This window comes from Rhinatrema bivittatum, chromosome 1 (genome assembly GCF_901001135.1).
Source record: "Rhinatrema bivittatum chromosome 1, aRhiBiv1.1, whole genome shotgun sequence".
Taxonomy (NCBI): Eukaryota; Metazoa; Chordata; class Amphibia; order Gymnophiona; family Rhinatrematidae; genus Rhinatrema; species Rhinatrema bivittatum.
The window spans coordinates 693,282,386-693,300,771 of record NC_042615.1 but is presented as its reverse complement, the minus strand read 5'-3'; the positions used below and the strand labels follow the sequence as shown (position 1 = coordinate 693,300,771).

At 44.7% G+C, this 18,386-nt stretch overlaps 1 protein-coding gene and 1 non-coding gene across 5 annotated transcripts; both read left to right on the top strand.

Annotated features, from left to right (window-relative positions):
- The first annotated feature begins 324 nt into the window (after nt 1–324).
- Nucleotides 325–18,097, top strand: SDHAF1 (succinate dehydrogenase complex assembly factor 1). 4 transcript variants are annotated; one of them, XM_029575368.1, is made up of 4 exons: nt 356–507; nt 1,649–1,789; nt 3,352–3,381; nt 17,500–18,097. In XM_029575368.1, exon 4 carries the CDS (start codon nt 17,556–17,558, stop codon nt 17,808–17,810), a length of 255 nt encoding a protein of 84 aa, XP_029431228.1. In that variant the 5' UTR covers nt 356–507; nt 1,649–1,789; nt 3,352–3,381; nt 17,500–17,555; the 3' UTR covers nt 17,811–18,097. The 4 variants fall into 4 exon arrangements, with proteins under 4 accessions (XP_029431222.1, XP_029431228.1, XP_029431205.1 ...); XM_029575362.1 differs by lacking the exon at nt 3,352–3,381 and having other exon boundaries at nt 325–412; XM_029575345.1 differs by lacking the exon at nt 3,352–3,381.
- LOC115082820 lies at nt 12,642–12,765 on the top strand. The gene has a single exon (XR_003854309.1). It is a non-coding gene; the product is annotated as a small nucleolar RNA SNORA47 (small nucleolar RNA).
- Nucleotides 18,098–18,386: the final 289 nt, after the last annotated feature.

The window sequence follows — 18,386 nt, the reverse complement described above, 5'->3', positions numbered from 1 at the left end:
ACAATCGCACTCAAGGTAGGAGGACTGTAATAATTTCTTCCGAGCGGCGTTATAGCCAAGGACGGTTCCTGCAGCCATTTCACGTTGGCAAGAAGTTATGGACTAGACGGGTAAGGTGACTTAGCCTGACACACTCCTACGACCCAATATCTGTGTCACGAATCTGCAGAGTGCAGAGAGCTCCCTTCCCTGTGCAAGATCTTTAGCGACGCCACCCATGCCCACTCAGTAGGACGTCTAAAACCCTGCCTGAGAAACGCCTGACGGGAAATGTAGTCCAAAAACCCTGCAGCTTCATGGAGCGTGAGGGTCTAAGAACTCTATTTCCCATGATGCCCCAGTTCGGAAGGCTACCTAGTCTTCTCCCGAAGTGCTTCAGTTTGTGGAGAGACTTACTAGAGCCGATGCTGTTGTGAGTGTGGATGTCCGCGTAAGATAGGAGGAAGTGACTAGAAAAAGGGAGTGGAGGAGCTGCTTTGGATTCGAAAGAGTGGGACTGAGGAAGAGGTGACGAGGTTGTTTGGGTGTTGGGAGGATAGAGAATTTGTTTTGTATTCAAGTTTGCTCCGGATCTGAGATTGAAAAAAACAAAACCATTTACTTGTGCCTCGGTATATCCTGAATGTCATGTATATTAATAGAAACCAAGGTTGAATTTGGAAACTTAAGCAACACATTTGCTATAATCTTGCCTCCCGCGTATCCGACCCGGAGATGGCTTTTAGTTTTATGATGTTCCAGGACACTGTGAAAATATGTTTTTATTTATATATTTTAGTGACTTCACAAGAGTTTGAGCAAAAGAAAATTAACATGGCTGGGAAGATACTAATACCATATTCATATTGTAATACATAGTTTAGTTTATACCTTTTGGTGTCAGCGACCAATTTACACAAAACCGTTTGCAGTTTCTGTAAATGAGTTCTTCCAGAGCAAACAACTGTAAAATTATCCTAGTACAAATATTTTGCACCACCAGTTACATTTAGAAGACGGAAGAGGAAATGATTATTCAACCTTTTCTTGCAGTTGTCATTAAAAATCTTGCGTGCTCCTAATAAGTCTAAAAATGGCAGTCTTAACACTACAGATTTTGGAAACTCCTGCTTCTTTTTCACATCGTCACTTTCCAGTCTCGCCCATTTTAGACCTTTTTCCCTCCCTTGTGAAGTATATCCTTTCATTTAATCTCATTCCCTCATTTCAACTAGCATACTATATACCTGACCCATTTCTCATAGCCATGTTTTCTATATCATTTTTTAAATTTTACTTTCTTGTCTTCACTTCCCTGGTTATCTGTTGTAATCATATCAAGGTCACATTGACTAATAGGCAGAGCATACGTTGGCTTGGAAATCTTCATATGCTGTGTTTGGTTGGAAAAGGGGTGGGATGGGCAGTGCTATCACCAGCCTAACCTGCTTGAGATTGAAATGCAACTTCTACCACTTCTCTGTGTTCTTTGACTAGATACTGTTAAGGAAGTCCACTCCCACCCTCCAACTTTGGGTCTCCTGCAGAACATTTTTGCATAGCCCAGCACTTCTGCCAAGGCATCAGCCCATGCTGACCCTACACATTTGGCTTGATCGGATTGATACTGTAGTGACATTTACCTAGCTCTTGCTTTGCTGTTTTACAGTTGTGCATCCTGCAAGACAGTTTCCCCTGGCTTTAGGAATTTGTTGTTTCCAGGAGATCAGACAACTAAATGAAAGATGATTTAAAGGAAAGAAGAAACAATGATCTTCCTCAACCCTAGGCAGACACTGAAGCCTGACAGGTTTGTTACTATTCTAGTGTGGGTTCAGTTGAATGGTGTTTGGATGTTTCAGAGTGGGCTACTAAACTAAACTCACAAGTTTGCAAAGTGCCATATTTATTTATTAATTATTTTTATATACTGACATTCGATCATCACACCAGTTTACATTCAGGTACTGTAGGTATTTCTCTATCCCCAGAGGGCTTACAATCTAAGCTTTTGTACCTGAGGCAAGGGAGGGTAAAGTGACTTGCCCGAGGTCACAAGGAGCGACAGCAGGACTCAAACCCTGGTCTCCTGGTTCATAGTCCACTGCTCTAACCACTAGGCTATTCCTCCTTCCTTCCTCCATATCCCAGAAGTCCTAATTTCTATTGTGGTATAAGTTTGAACGATGGACTTTAGGGAGACTGGGTAGGGGATAGAGAGAGGAGATGCAAGAATTACAGTACATATTTCAGACCCGTCCTGCCAAACAAGGAAAAAACCATGCAATGCCATTTGCTAAATACTGCAGGACACAGAGCTAATACAAATAAAGCATTTTCCACATGTTAGGTATCAGTTATTGTATCTGGAACATTACATGTATTTTTATAGTGGCTCTTAAATTAGGGATCCCCCAATTCCTTTCAAGGAAGAGGGCATTTCAAATCAGCAAAAGGGCCAGTGCGAGAGGGTCCCCCTCGGAGTTTGCTGAACAGGGACTGCGAGAGGTGCTACCATGTCTAGCCCTTTGGATGATTTGAAATGCGGGGAGAAAGGGAGGGGACAAGATTCCTAGGGTTGTGATAGATAGTGCCAGTAATTCTCAAATTTATAATTCACCTCCGGCTATTTTTGGATAGTTCTGATCTAAAAATTCTAACTCATGCCTTTGTTATCTCTAGGCTTGATTACTGAAATGCATTATCTGGTCTTTCTATAACTTAACTTAAATGGCTTAAATTGGCACAAAACAGTGGCTAAAGTAATTTTTCACAAATCTGAATATGATCCTCACCCCTCTACTGTTTAATTTACAATGGCTTCCAGTATCTTTTCAAATTGTATTTAAAGTTGGACGCCTTACTTTTTTTTTTTTTTTATACTTTATTAAGATTTTAAACATTACAGTCATAAAATCGAAAGAATAGATTGGGTGAAACATAATACATATCGTAAATATCACTCTAGAAATAAGAATTTATCACACAAATCTTTAGTCCACTACATGGGAGGATTAAATAAAGAAAAATCAAAGTAATCTACCCAATGGTTATAATAAGAGACATATTTTTTCCTGCAAACAATATTTCAATCTTTTTCTCTCTCTTTATCTTCTAAAAAGGTTTCCAGATGGGAGGGCTCATGGAATATAAATTTATTCTTTTTGTGGACAATTACAGATTTGCATGGGAATTTTAAGAAAAAAGAAGCTCCTAGTGCTATAACCCTGGGCTTCAAAACCAAGAATTATTTTCTCTTTAATTGAGTAATTCTAGATACGTCCGGAAATATCTGTATTCTTTGTCCACAAAATAACAAATCTTTATTTTTAAAGTATTTCTGCATAATTAAGCTCTTATCATTTTCTTTAGTCAAAGAAACCAACAACGTGGCCCTCTGAGGTATATCATCCATGGATGACTCAAGAAAAGAAGTTAAGTTCGGGGATTGTTGCTGAACAATATCCATTCCTTCCCCCTCCCCCTGGATTTTCAGACTTGAATTGCTAAGATAATAAATCTTTGAAATACATTTTTCATCAATAGAAGAAATTGATAGAACCTCTATTAAATATTTTTTTAGCAACTCAGTAGCTGATAATAGTCTGGTAATGGGAAAATTCAGGAATCTCAGATTCCTGACTCTTAACTCATTTTCCACATTTTCCAATTGCCTATGGGTCACAAAACTATCCCTGATATGGGAATTATTAACAGACTGCAATGTTAAAACTTGGGCTGATGTTGCTTTACCTAATTCTTCCAAATTTTGTATTCGTTCGTCATGTTTCCCTATAGTATTTTTTATTTCCATTGAGGTTTTATCATTTACAATCATAGCATTCGAGACAACCTTTTGTAACTCCGTAATAGCCTTCCAAACATCACTCAAGGTTATATTCTGCGGGTCTATGGGTTCTGACACAGAAATCTGTATAGAACTCGCCATATTCCCGACCTCTACACTTTCAATTGGAGCTGGTATTGCAGCTCCAATATTTTCACCTTGGGGTGTTTGGGAAGGCATTTCTAGCAAAGATTGAGATTGTTGCCTTTGGCCTGGGCTGTCAGAAGAGCCAGAAGAAAAGGAAATATCTGGAATTATGTCCCGAGTAGATTGACTCACACGTCTCAACACATGGGCATCAATGGGACCCCTTGTTACCTGTACTGCCGGCGATGAAGTCCAAGGCTTGGTCTTCCTTTTTCTGCCCATATAAGTAAAACAGGAAAACAAAAATTCTCGCCCCTTTGGCGCGCGGCTTTGGCCGCGCGCCGGCGGCTGTGCGCCGCACCTGGCTTGAATTTATTCGGCGTCCCGGCTCCCCTGGATGACGTCACAAAGGGGGCGTGGCCTCGGATGGAATCGCGGTGGAATCGGCTCAGGTGTTACCAGCTCTCTGCCTCAGTCCCACTCGGCCTGTTCTCTCCTCAATTGGAGAGAAGTCTCTGCTCGAACTCCTCCAACCAGGTAATACTCCTGGCCTGAATTTATTCGGCGTCCCGGCTCCCCTGGATGACGTCACAAAGGGGGCGTGGCCTCGGATGGAATCGCGGTGGAATCTGCTCAGGTGTTACCAGCTCTCTGCCTCAGTCCCACTCGGCCTGTTCTCTCCTCAATCGGAGAGAAGTCTCTGCTCGAACTCCTCCAACCAGGTAATACTCCTGGCCTGAATTTATTCGGCGTCCCGGCTCCCCTGGATGACGTCACAAAGGGGGCGTGGCCTCGGATGGAATCGCGGTGGAATCGGCTCAGGTGTTACCAGCTCTCTGCCTCAGTCCCACTCGGCCTGTTCTCTCCTCAATCGGAGAGAAGTCTCTGCTCGAACTCCTCCGACGCCTTACTTTTAAGGCTTTGAGGTGGGGCACTACTTATCTTGCCTCTGCAATTTCTCCCTATCTTCCTTCTCCTCAATTACGGTCTTCACAGCAAGAACTTTTAGTGCTACCTTCTATTCATAATATTCATTTTGAAAGCTCACGTGTAATTTGTTTTTCTTACCTATATCCTCACCTTTGGAATTCTTTACCTCTTAATATTCATTTTGAGAGAGATTTTTTTAAATTTAGGAAGGCACTAAAATCTTATTTGTTTGTATAGGCTTTTTCAAAATGAATTGTTAACTGAATCAGCCAGTATATGTGTATTTGATATTTTCTTATTTGAATTTTATCTGTATTTAGTTATTTTTTATTGTATTTAGTTTTTTTCTTTTAGATTTGATTTGTCGTTTTTATTACTAATTTTATTTTATCTGTATATTGCTTTGTTAGCTTTGACTATTTTATTTGTACATTGCTTTGTTTTACATTTGTAATTTCAATTAATCAAGTAGTAATAAACATAATATTTCTGGAATTTCGGAAGCTGGCAACCCTGCCAGACCCCCCAGGAACCCTGTTCTCTGCTTTCTCCTTCCCCTGCATCTTCCCACTGAGGCATGTGTGTATGGCTGTAGTTCACTCCCTTCACCCTCTCTTTCCCCCCTCCACTCACCCCTCATATTTACTCCTCCTCTCTTCTCTATTTTCCCCTGTCTTCCTTTCACTTCACTCTCACCCCTGTAATGCACACTCTCTCACCCTGGCCTCCCCACCAGCAGCACTTTTCTGCTGCTGGCAGAGCCTGGTCTCTTTACCAGCAGTTTTTTTTTCACTTGCATGGGTAAAATCAACTCTTCCCCTGTTGGTAGGATCTGGGAAATCCTGCCAGCCTTTCTATTAAATAAATTAAAAAAAAAATCTTCCTCTGCAGGGCAGGCTGCAAAAATGAGCTCTGTGGGCCAGGTCCAGCCCATGGGCATAGTTTGGGGATCCCTAACTTAAACTCTTTCCAATATGATAAAAATATTTTACCTGTTTATATCGTCTTTGCTTTCATCTGGTTTGTCATCCCCTGTCTCCTTTCTATTTTATTTTCCCCCTCTGACTCTCCTTTTTCTCACATTATCATCTTTATGGGTATGTATTGGGGGTAGTAATTCAGAGCAGGAGTTTCTGAGACTGCAGCCACTGCCGCCTTCCCCCTTCCCAGTGTGGGACCAAAGGGGTTGGTACTAGCTTCTTAGAGGCAGGGGGAGGAGGAACTGTAAATGAAAGCTGGAGCACATGAGCTCAACTAGTGCGCTATGGCACACTGGAGTGCCTTCAGACCTGATCAGTTGTACCACAAAAAGTCATCATTGCCTGATCTCAGATCCAGACCTGCACCTAGGCCCTGCCCTCAGCATCTCACAGCAACAAGAGACAGTAGTGTCGGCTCACGAACTTGCAGGAACTCTTTTCGGAGAACATGTAATCATGCAAGCATCCTCTTCCTAGCTAAAGCATAAGCCCTGGAGTGTGGTAATTAATGGGCAGCATACAGGGTATGGATAGCTGGGACCTGCTTTGTGCAGTACATACATTGCATACAGCACCTCCTCATCTTCCAACCTCTGTCTTATCTCATGCTGATTGAGACAAGAAGAGCATGGATGTGACTCACTATCGGGCCGATGCAATACCTTGCGCACAGGTTAACCCGGGGTTGGACGCGAGTTATGGATGCGCATCCATAACCCCTGATGCAATAAGGGGATCAGCAAGTCCAAAATGCACATCCAAACCAGGACGTAGCTATAGAGCCCATCACATGTAAATACAATGTTGATGAGGCTATTAGCTATTACCCCCAATGTAAAAAATAACTGTGTGCCCGAAGCGCACATTTTAACCCTCAAAAATTAACACTAGCCTCGGAGCTGGGATTAAGTTTTGAGGAGCCCCAAAAGTTGAACTAAAAAGCAGGAAATACTACTTTCCTAGAGTATTAACAGATGGACTCAGGACCAGTGGGTTATGTACCTCTGCCAGCAGAAGGAGACAGAGCAAGCTGATGTCACTGCAGGCGTAAATATACTGTGACATCAGCCCACCAGTATTCTCAGTCTCCAGCAGATGATGGATGTGCATCTCCCTATGGGGATTGCTTCAGATTTCAGAAGGAGAATTTTTTATTTAAAAAAAAAAAAAAAAAAAAAAAGCCCCACTCTCCTGTGGTGATACCAGATGGTCCCTTCCCCAGTTGAGAATTCCTGAGGTGATTTCTGTGGTCCCTCAGATGTGTGCCTTGATCTGGTAGCTGTTTTTTTCTGGCATGGACTTAGCTGATTGTACAGCTTAAAGGCTGTGGGTGCAGGAAGCCGAGCCTGGCGGTGATGGCAGTTGCCTTCTCCCCCCCGCAGCCCGAGACTGTCTCTGTACTCAGTCGGGAAAGGAATGGATACAGTGATGAGAGAGCGTTTGCGTTTTCTGAAGGTATATGCGCTTGTCTGTTCTGTCTCTAAGTGGACAATTATTCCCGTGGAGGGAGGAGCAGCCTTGAAGGATGTGCATGATAGGAGAATTGAGGCCAATCTTAAAAAGCATTTGAAGCAGTGGCAATGACATTGCAGATAGCTTTCTTTTGCTCCCCGGGGGCTTGCTCTTGTCTGCTTCTCTCTCAGGAGGTTGATGATTTCTGGGGTGAATTCCAGAGCAGTTATGGAACCTGCCACCACCTTTTTAGCAGATGCGAGCTGCAGTTTAGTCTGTACCTCAGCTAGGGGAGTTGCTTCGGTAATAGCCGCCAGAAGTCAATTATGGCTGCATAATTGGTTGGCCGATGTGATCTCCAAAACTAACCTTACAAAGTTGCCCTTTAAAGGTTCCCTCTTGTTTGGGAGCAAATTGGAGAAACTGGTCAATAAGTGGGGTGAATTCCCGGTTTCTCGGTTGCTGGAGGATAAGAAGCAGTTGCAATGCCCCTTTGGTATGGGGGTAGTCTTGGGGATTCCAAGCTGTTTCATCCCTACAGAGGGTTGACCTTGCAGAGGACTGGCCTTTCAGCAGGTCTCAGTACTTTCGACCCAGACAATCCAAGAGAGGCACAAGTTCGGGTGGCGAATCCTCCCGAGACTCACAAAGGTTTGCTGACCCACCCTCAAGGACAAGAGATAAGGGGACGTCTCTCTCTCTTTTATCAGAGGTGGGTTGATATCACATCGGATCAGTGGGTCCTGGAGGTGATACGAGAAGGGTGTGCATTGGAATTTCACAGTGTTCCTCAGGACGTGTTCATGGTGTGTCTTTGTCACTCCCCGCAGAAGAAGCAGGCAGTGGAGTCTACCCTGTCAAGCCTCCTCAGTCTGAGGGCTGTGGTTCCAGTGCCTATGTCTCAGGAAAATACGGGGCGATATTCCATTAATTTTGTTGTGCCCAAGGAGGAGGGCTCCTTTCATCCCATCCTGGATCTCAAAAGAGTCAACCTTCATTTGCGAGTGACTTATTTTTGCATGGAAACTTTGCACTCGGTGATAATGGCCATGCAATCGTGGGAATATCTGACCTCTCTGGATCTGACTGAGGCCTATCTCCATATTTCCATCTGGTTGGAGCACCAGCGTTTTCTGTGTTTCACAGTGTTGGGATGCATTATCAGTTTTGGGTGATGCCTTTTGGTCTAGCTACCGCTCCCAGAACTTTTTCCAAGGTTATGGCAGTGGTGGTGGTGGTAGAGTTGAGAGAGAATGGGATGCTGGTACACCCGTATTTGGATGACTGATTCAAGCCAAGTTTCTGGGAGAGAGCTGCCTGGTGACCCGCAAGGTGATCTCCTTGTTGCAGGCGCTCAGTTGAGTAGTGAACCTGGCCAAGAACAGTCTTGAGCCTTGCCAGTCATTGGAGTACCTGGGTGTTTGGTTGACACAAGGCAAGGCAAAGTTTTCCTGCTGGAAACTAGGAATCAGAAGTTGGTGTCGCAAGTGTGTCTTTTGGTGAACACTGTACGCCTGACAGTGTAGTCCTATCTTCAGGTACTCTGTTTGATGGCAGCAACCGTGGAAGTGGTGCCATGGGCAAGAGCATATGTGCGTCCTCTTCAGCACTCCCTGCTGTCTCGCTGAAACCTACACTGTCAGGGCTATTCGATTCGGCTCCACATACTGCTGGAAATCTGCTCTCACCTGCAGTGGTGGTTGCAGGAGGTTCATCTGAGAGAGGGAGTTTCCCTGACGACACTGGACTGGTTGATACGACAGATGCGAGTTTCCAGGGTTGGGGAGCTCACTGTCAGGAACTAACAGCGCAAGGGTGCTTGAATACAGAAGAATCTCTCTGAAACATCAATCGCCTGGAAGAACGGGCAGTCTGGTTGGTGTATTGCAGTTCAGTGACAGACCGTAGGGTCAAGCAGACCAAATAATATGTTGGAAAATGCAACAACAATGGCTTACATCATTTGGCAGGGAGGTACCAAGAGCCAGCAAGTGTCGCTGGAAATAGACCAACTTCTGGCATGGGTGAAAGGGCATCGCCAGATGATCTCGGCCTCTCATGTTGCAGGAAAAGACAATGTAAGAACAGATTTTCTCAGCTGGGAGAGTCTGGACCCAGGAGAATGGGTGTAGTCAGATGAGGCATTTCGCCAGTGGATTGCTGGGACCTTCCGTTCCTAGACTTGTTGGCGACTTCTCGCAATGCAAAGGTTCCTTGCTTCTTCAGTCGCAGGAGAGATTTGAAGTCCTTGGGTATCGATACTCTCATACAAGTCTGCCCGGAAGACAAGCTGCTGTTTGTCTTCCCCCATGGCCCCTGTTGGGCAGGATAGTTCACAGGATCGCAGGTCATAGGGGGATGGTGCTCCTGGTGTCACTGGATTGGACCAGAAGACCATGGTATGTGGATCTGCAAAGACTCCTGGTAGAGGCTTTCATTTGATTTCCACTGCACAGGTAGAGGCCTGTCCTTCACGAAGATTTGACTCTATTTTGTCTTATGGTATGGCCCTTGAAAGGACTCACTTATTGAAGCATGGTTATTCTTTTGTGGTGATTGCCACCTTGTTCTGAGCTCAAAAGTTCTCCACTTCCTTAACCTATGTGCAAGTTTGGTGAGTTTTTGAGGCTTGGTGTGAGGATCGAGGTGTTCTTACTTGTTCAGTGAAGATCTTGCTCATTTTGGAATTTTTGCAGGATGGGTTAAATAAGGGGGTGACCCTTAATTCCTTGAAGGTACAGGTTGCAGCTCTTGCCTGTTTCAGAGGCCAGGTCAATTGTGAATCCTTATAGTCTCATCCTGATGTGGCCAGTTTCTTGAAGGGAGTGAATCATCTTTGTCCTCCCTTGAGGTTACCGTTCCCTTGTGGAGTCTTAACCTGGTTTTGGATTTCTTGGTGGGCCCTATGTTTCGACCGCTGTGTAGCCTTTCCTTGCAGCTACTGACCTTGAAAACAATGTTTCTGGTGGTGATTTGTTCTGCATGATGGAATTTCCAAGCTGCAGGCCTTTTCTTGCTGGAAGCTGTTCCTTCAGATGACTCCAGGATCAATACAGCTGTGTACTGTTCCTTTTTGCCTAAAGTGGTCTCAGATTTTCACTTGAATCAGTCCATTCCCTTGCCGTCCTTGGATAAGGGAAAAGATGCGGAAGAGTATCACCTGTTGCATCCTTTGGATGTCAAGAGAATATGTCCTGCGGTATCTGGAGGTTTCTAAACCTTTCCAAAAGATGGATTGCCTGTTTGCTCTTCATGGTGGAAGAAAGCAGGGCGAACCAGCTTTGTGGGCTACAATAGCTTGCTGGATTATGCAGTTAGTCACGGCCACTTATGTGGAGGTTGAAAAGCCGTTGTCTACTCAAGTTAGGGCTCATTCCACTAGAGCTCAGGCAGTGTCATGGGCGGAGGTTAGATTGTTCTCTTCTGTCGACATTTACCGAGCTGCTATGTGGTCATCCTTAAACACTTTTTCCAGGTATTATTGGCTGGATGTGCAGGCCTGGGAAGATGCAGCCTTTGCACGTACAGTTTTGACTGGACCACAGGCCGCCTCTCACCCTAGTCGGGAGTGGCTTGGGTACATCCCACTGGTCCTGAGTCCATCTGTCTATACAGGAAATGAGAAATTACTACTTATCTGATGATTTTGTTTTCTTTAGTGTAGACAGATGGACTCAACTTCCCACCCTTGGCTGCCGAATGATTGATTTAATGGTCCTTCTGTGGGGCTATGTGTTCCAGGGGATTACTAGTAAGTGTTCATCCAGTCCCTAGATTGGGGTACTTATATTCATTGCCTGAGTTCAGTGTTTCCTGTTGGTTGAGTACAGTAATGGTTGACTGTTTTTAATCAAGTTTTTTGCTTGTTTGTTCATAGTTGCTTTTGAAGAGAATATTGACGGGCTGATGTCGCTGCAGGGGTATATATACTGTGACGTCAGCTTGCTCCATCTCCATCTGCTGGCAGAGATGCATAACCCACTGGTCCCTGAGTCCATCTGTCTACACTAAGGAAAATGAAATTATCAGGTAAGTAGTAATTTCTCATTTTCTGTGGTTCCTCTGACAATATCGTGGCAATATTTATGTCAAATGAACCACAGAAAACAGCAATGTGAAAAAAAAAAGTCGTCATGGTGGTCAGGTTAGGAAAACTTACGATCAATTTATGAGCGTCCATTTTCCTAACCTGCGCACAGCCGCTTCTCCTGGGCGCCTGATGCCGAGGAGGTGCCAGGGACACACAATTTCCCCTAGCACCTCCTTTTTAATGCGGAGGCTTATTTGCCTACTGCATTGCATGCCCAGGAGAGGTGGACGGGCGCACGTTAGGAAAGTGTCGCTCGTTCATGAGTGCTGTTTTTCCCGCGCGGGTATTGCCTTGGCCTTTTTAAGTGGTGGGAGCAGCAGCAGTGTAGGAGCTAGGCATCAGCATGTGGCAGCCAGGGTAACTTACTGAGCTGGTTGCCCACACCACACTGAGATCTCCCATACTTGCATTTTATGTTTGTCTTTGCTCTCTCTTTGTTTTAAAATTTGGAAAAGTGACTGGTGGGGTTTTCAGTGCTTCCTTAACACTTCTTCTGGAAATGTGAGTCACTCCTCATGTCTGAACTGCCTACTCCATGGAAGCTGGTCTGCCACACAACATTTCTGTTAATGTAGGTGTACCTTGGGTGTGAAGTTTGGGAAACATTGCAGTAGCATAAGTCTTGTGAGCTATGCTGTCTGTCCCCCATGACCCTGCCTTTTCATCTCATGGCTTGATGTTACACACAGGAAACCCCATGGGGTGGTGGGGGATACAGACATGGCAGCGACCTGCTTCTCCCACACTGGGACTGCTATTGCTGCCTGGAGGATTAGGGAGAGAAGAGTCTGGCAAACAACCTGGGAATCTCCTAGAAAATATAGGAAACGGGCTGTCTGCATTGGTGGGGTGGTGGGGGGGGGGGGGTGAGTGTTTGTTTGGACTTTTAAAATTACAGGTGTGTGTAAACTGTGCACATCTTACAAAATATTCCAAAAAAAAAAAAAACAAATAGGTTTTTGAGCAGGGGTTAGCATCTCGACCTGTTTGTGATGGTAGGGGGTTAAGGGCTTACCCGTTGTGGTGCCCTGGCCATTAGCCAGGGCACCACAACAGGTTCCCTCTGGAACCACAACAGGTTCCAGAAAGCAATATTTCTCAATGAAATCCTTCTTTAATCATATCATGGTAAGATTTGCAGTGAAGTCATGGGAAGGGGCAGCATGAATTAGAAGAATCACACCTGTTTTCTAATGCCAGTTTACCAGAGTTGTTGCTCTGGCTCACCTGTCAGTAAGAGGTAGAATTGTAAATATTGAAAAATGTTTTGGTTTTGCGGAGGATTGAGAAGGTAAAGCAGTTGTACTTTGTACTGCTTCTGACTGGTTATATCCTCCAATATTAAGGAATGCAAAAGCAATCTTGGTTCTTCTTCCTTTGAAGAAACGCTGCTGCATTTTGCATTTACAAGTTGCTTTTTTTTTTTTTTTAAATTACCTGTGACCAAACTTCTGGTAATAAAGTAGGCTTTCTAGCAAGATTTCAGGAAATAATGAACATAAGTTATTGGATAGTATTGAAGACGTTTGAAATAAGGTCAGTTAAAAAGTTGCAGGTGATGGCTTTTTATTATACTAACTTGACAGATTTCTGATTTGCTTACCTGGTGTGAAGGTAGCAGACCACATGCACCACCTAGATAAGATTTTAGAGTGTTCTGGGTACCAATAACATAGGGAGGTTCTGGATACTACATTTAGGCTCTTAGATAGGAAATTGAATCTCAGAACCTCTAGGGTTGCGTTGCGTTCTCAGAAATGATTCCAGTTCCACGCACAGGACCCCAGAGGCAGGTGAGCCGCAGAGTCTGAATGTGCAGATGAGGCGGTGATGCAGGGAAGAGGACTTTAGATTTCTTAGGAACTGGGGAAGGAGAGCCTGTTCCGACAGGATGGGCTGCATCTTAATCAGAGTGGAACAGAACAGCCTTTAAACTAGGCCATGGGGGAAAGCAGCCTCAAAAACCCATGGTTCAGTGGGAGGTGTCTTCTGAGGATACTTGCAGATGAAGGAAGTTAGAATATCCCAGTGGAAAGGTTGTGATTAAGGCTGAAGTAGCCAAGACAGATGTACCGTAGATAAAAGAGCACTCAGATGTGAATGACTCTGTACGCTGCCCATATCACTTGCTAATAAGCAAGTTGTGAATACAAAAATATATAAAAGTACAAATAAACATGAGCTAAAATATCTGTATGTGAATACCAGAAGTCCGAATAGTTAGATTGGTGAGTTAGAATGTATGGCATTGTACAAGGATATAGACATAGGCATTTCAGAGATATGCTGGAAGCATGTAAACAATGGGACACTGTGATAGCAGGGTAAAAACTATATCGATGTGATAGGGCATATTGAATTGGTGGAGGGGAGGCGCTATATATAATAGCATAGAGATAAGCATGATAAAGATCCTGCAGGAAACCAAATGCGCTCTGGAATCCTTATGGATAGAAATTCCATCAGTCCAATCTAATAAAGCCGCGCGGAGAACGGGCACTCCGTGTTGATGGCCCAGTTTCCTAATGCGGGCTCAGCCACCTCTCCTGGGCGCATGATAGAATATTTAAATGAGGGGGGTCTGTCTGCTAAGGAGGTGCTAGGGACAAATGTACTCCCCTACCGCCTCCTTGGCAGCAGGTGCCCAGGAGAAGTGGCTGCCAGTGGATTAGGAAAACGGACGCTCAATTTTACGAGCGCCCATTTTCCTGCACAGTCACGGGTTAGGAAAATGGACGCTGGTGGATTGGGTGTTCCTTTTCCTAACCTGACTGCCGGCATACTTTAAAAAAAAAATTTTTTTTACATTCTCGTCCTCTTTGTTCCTCCGACTTAATACTGCCATGATATTAAGTCAGAGGAAGTACAGAAAAGCAGTATTTTCTGCTTTTTTTTGTACACTTTTTTGGTCTTCTCATAAGTTAATGCCTGCTCAGGGAGCACTTTTTTTTTTGTATCGGGGAGAATAGCTAATAGCCTTTTCAACATGCATGTACATCGATGAGCACTATTAGTTTCATGGGGGGGAGGGGGGTTGAACATGCGTTTTGGATTTGCTAATCCCCTTATGGAATAAAGAGCTGTGGGCGTGCATCCAAATCAGCGTCCAACCTTGGGTTAAACAGTGCCCTCAGTTGAGCGTGCTGTATCGGATCGGCCTGCATGTGTGGTAAGTAAGAGCATAGCATGGGTATGTACTACTGGCCACTTGGCCAAGATGAAATAGACTATGAAAAGGTAGCTGAAATAAAAAAAAAAAAAAAAGAAGCAACCACAGTAATGGGAGATTTTAGTTATCCCAGTGTTGATTGGATCAGTGTCTTATCAAGACAATGCTGGAGAGATTTAAGTTTTTAGATACCATAAATGACTTTCACGGAGCAGCTGGTCCTAGAACTGATGAGAGGGGGGCAGCTGTTTTAGAGCTGGTACTCTCTGTGACATGCACGACTCTGGGATAAGGGGTTACTGTGGGGGGGCTGCTAAGCAATAGTTAAAATGCAATCAAATTTTATTTAATCACTGGAGGGGAGAACGTTAAGTAAAACTGCAGTAGTGTATAACTTTAAAAAGTGAGATTATGATAGAGAAAGGAAATTAGAAAAATCAGCCTAAAAGGAGCAGTTGCAAAGATGAAAAGTTTGCATGAGGCATGGACATTTGTTTAATAATGTACTTCAGCGAATGTTTCCTCCAATGATCATTTGACCATACTAATGAAAAGTGTACATTTAGTGATTACCATCATAATGGGCACTACCAGCTATGTGGCCTTCATTTGAATGCTGAATAATCTTTGGTCACAGTCCATACATTGCTAATGAATTATAATTTTATTTTATTTTTTATTATTATGTGATATAAAATCAGACGTTATCTGGCTTCAAAAGAAAGCTTTCAGAAAGCAACACCCAGCGTGACTGTGTTTTGAAAAAGAGGATCTGCATCAAGGAGGTTTTTCAAACATGAATGTGCGTAATCTTTGGTTGGTAGGATTGCTGATCTAGTGTTCATGCCTGCCGCCTGCTGGACAACAGGGAAGAAGCTTTTTGATCTGGGCAGCAGAGGTGATTTAGAGGTTATTTTTCAAAGCCATTTCCATGGCTAAAGCAGTGCTTGACCTGCAGAAAAGGCTTTTTAAAAATTGCCCTCTGTATGTGCAGGTGAACTTATGCCTAGTGCCACTACATGTGTAACTTTATCCACACTGAAGAGGTGTTTCCAGGGCAGGGGGGTTTGCACTTGCACGCTTAAGTTTGGAAATGCAAAAGCACCCGCTTCATTTTTCTTGGACAGATCAGCAGGTATAAATGTATGAGGGATGTTTGCTTGGAATCATCTTCCAAAGGAAACTGCACAGACTTTCCCTTTGAAGATGCGTGCAAAGTCTCAGCCCGATCCAGTAAAGTCCGTGGGAGAGCGGACTAACGCCCGCTCTCCCGGCGCGCGCACCGGCGAGGGGCCGGTGCGCGCGATCCAGTATTTAAATTAGGCGACGCGGTGCAAACGAGGAAAAGGAGGCGCTAGGGACACTAGCGCGTCCCTAGCACCTCCTTTTGGCCTGGAGCGGCGGCTGTCAGCGGGTTTGACAGCCGCCGCTCAATTTTGCCGGCGTCGGTTCTCGAGCCCGCTGACAGCCACGGGCTCGGAAACCGGACGCCGGCAAAATTGAGCGTCCGGTTTTCGGCCCGACAGCCGCGGGCCGAATTCAAAATTTTTTATTTTTTTTTTTATACTTTTTTTTACTTTTGGGGACCTCCGACTTAATATCGCTATGATATTAAGTCGGAGGGTGCACAGAAAAGCAGTTTTTACTGCTTTTCTGTGCACTTCCCTGGCGCCGGAAGAAATTAGCGCCGACCTTTGGGCGGCGCTAATTTCTTAGAGTAAAATGTGCGGCTTGGCTGCACATTTTACTTACTGGATCGCTCGGGAATACCTAATAGGGCCATCAACATGCATTTGCATGTTGAGGGCGCTATTAGGTACCGCGGGTGGGCCGCGTGTTTTCCTCCCCTTACTGAATAAGGGGTAAGGGAAAACACGCGTCCAGAGCAGGGTGACAGTGCGCTCCGACGGAGCACACTTTACTGGATCGACCTGTCTGTTGGTAAAAATTGCCCACCACCAATGTGAGTGTGCATAAAATGACTCCTTCAGAGGGTCATTTTCAGTGGACCTCGTAGGGCTAAAGTATGCATTTACAAAATACCCGCAGACTTTTAGATGGAATTTTCAAACCGGACTTAATGCACGTAAGCCTGCTTTGAAAATTAGTGTATGCACTGAACACAGCACGGCATACCTACATACATTTAAACCTGCTTGTGGAAGTGTGCAAATAGATTTCCATATGCGCTTCTGAAAATCAAGAGTGCGCGGAAACGATTTCCCCATCTCATGTGCCCCCCATGGAAAGTAGTGCAAGCAATTTTGAATAGCCCATTTATGCTCATAAAGCCACATTTTAGGTGCATATATCCTTTTGAATATCGGGCCCTCACGGGTAGATTTTGTAAGGTGTGCACGCGCGCTTCCTGGCACGCACACATGGACGCGCCGATTTTATAATTCACGTGCGCAAGGGGGAGTAAAATTTTGTAAATCCGTGCGGCAACACACCGCGCCCCTCCCCAGTTCCCTCCCAGTCCGCTCCAAGTAAGGAGCAGACTGGGAGGGAACTTCCCTACCCTAACCTCCCTTCTCCTCCCCAACCCCTAAATCCGACCGATTCTTTTTTTTTTTTTTTTGTTTGTTTGTTTCAATACTTACTTCAGAGCCCAACCTGAAGTGAGTTGCATGCGCCGGCAGTCAGCCTGCGTGTGAGTGTCCGGGACAGTGATGAATGGCGCTGCCCCCAGGACCGCCCCTTGCAAGAGAGCTCTTGTGCACATAATGGGGGTTACGCGCGCGGCTGGGCCTCTTCTAAAATGCGTGTAGCGCACGTGTAACCCCCTGTTTTCCAGTGCGCAGGGGATTAAAAATCAGGCCAAAATGTTTTGCAGTCACTTTTTTTGCTGCCTTGTGAATCGCCATAAATGTGAGCATGTGAGCTGAAAACAGTTTAGCTGAAAGAAAAGAAAACCATAAGTTACAGGGGTTTCTCCTAATTCTGCCTCTATTTTACTCCCTAGCTCAGATGTTGCTGTTCTACTTTCTTCTCCAGACCTGAGGGGGACTCTCACAAGCTATGATGAGGCACAGCAAACTCCAGAAACAAGTACTGAGTTTATACAAACAATTCTTAAAAGCTGGGAAGGAGAAACCTGGATTCTTGCCCCGGGTACAAGGCGAGTTCCGGAATAATGCCAAGATCCCCAAGACTGACATCATGCACATTGAGTACCTTGTTCGGCGAGGTCAGCGTCAACTGGAGCAGCTGAAGGACTCTCATACCAAGCAAATGGGCTGCTTTATCAAAAGCAGATCTGACCGGGACAAATAAATTGTGTGCATGATGAAAGCGCCTAGCTAAGATCTCAGGTACTGCTATGTAGTAACGGTTTTCAGCACAGTGCAAGTAAGAAGAGAGGACATCTGCCTCAGTAGCTTTTAAATGGACAATTGGCTTATTAAAAGGAATCAAGAAAAGTGTAGTATTGCTGGATTTTCTTTCACTAGCAGTCATTGTGTTTAATAGATGCAGCTTCTGTGCTCAATACAAAATGATACCATTTGCTCTCTGAAATCAGCACTCAAAACATCAGTAAACTTAAGCCACAAACCATGAGAGGAGCATTGCACCTGTAATTCATGGGGAGGTGGAATTTGCACCCTTGAGTGGGATCGTAGAAACCTTTGGCTAAAGACAGCATTCAAAAGTGGGCCAGAAGATTGGGAGGTGGGCACTTTCTGAAAGCCTTCTGCCCGGGTGAAAGAGCTGTTTAAAACAAATTGCCCATCATTTACGCAGCTAAAAATCCATGCCGTGGTCCACGGCATGCATGTCTTCAGCAGCATTAAGAAGTAGCGTTCTGACGCCATGCTTATGTTGGGGGGAGGAAAATTACACACGCAGATC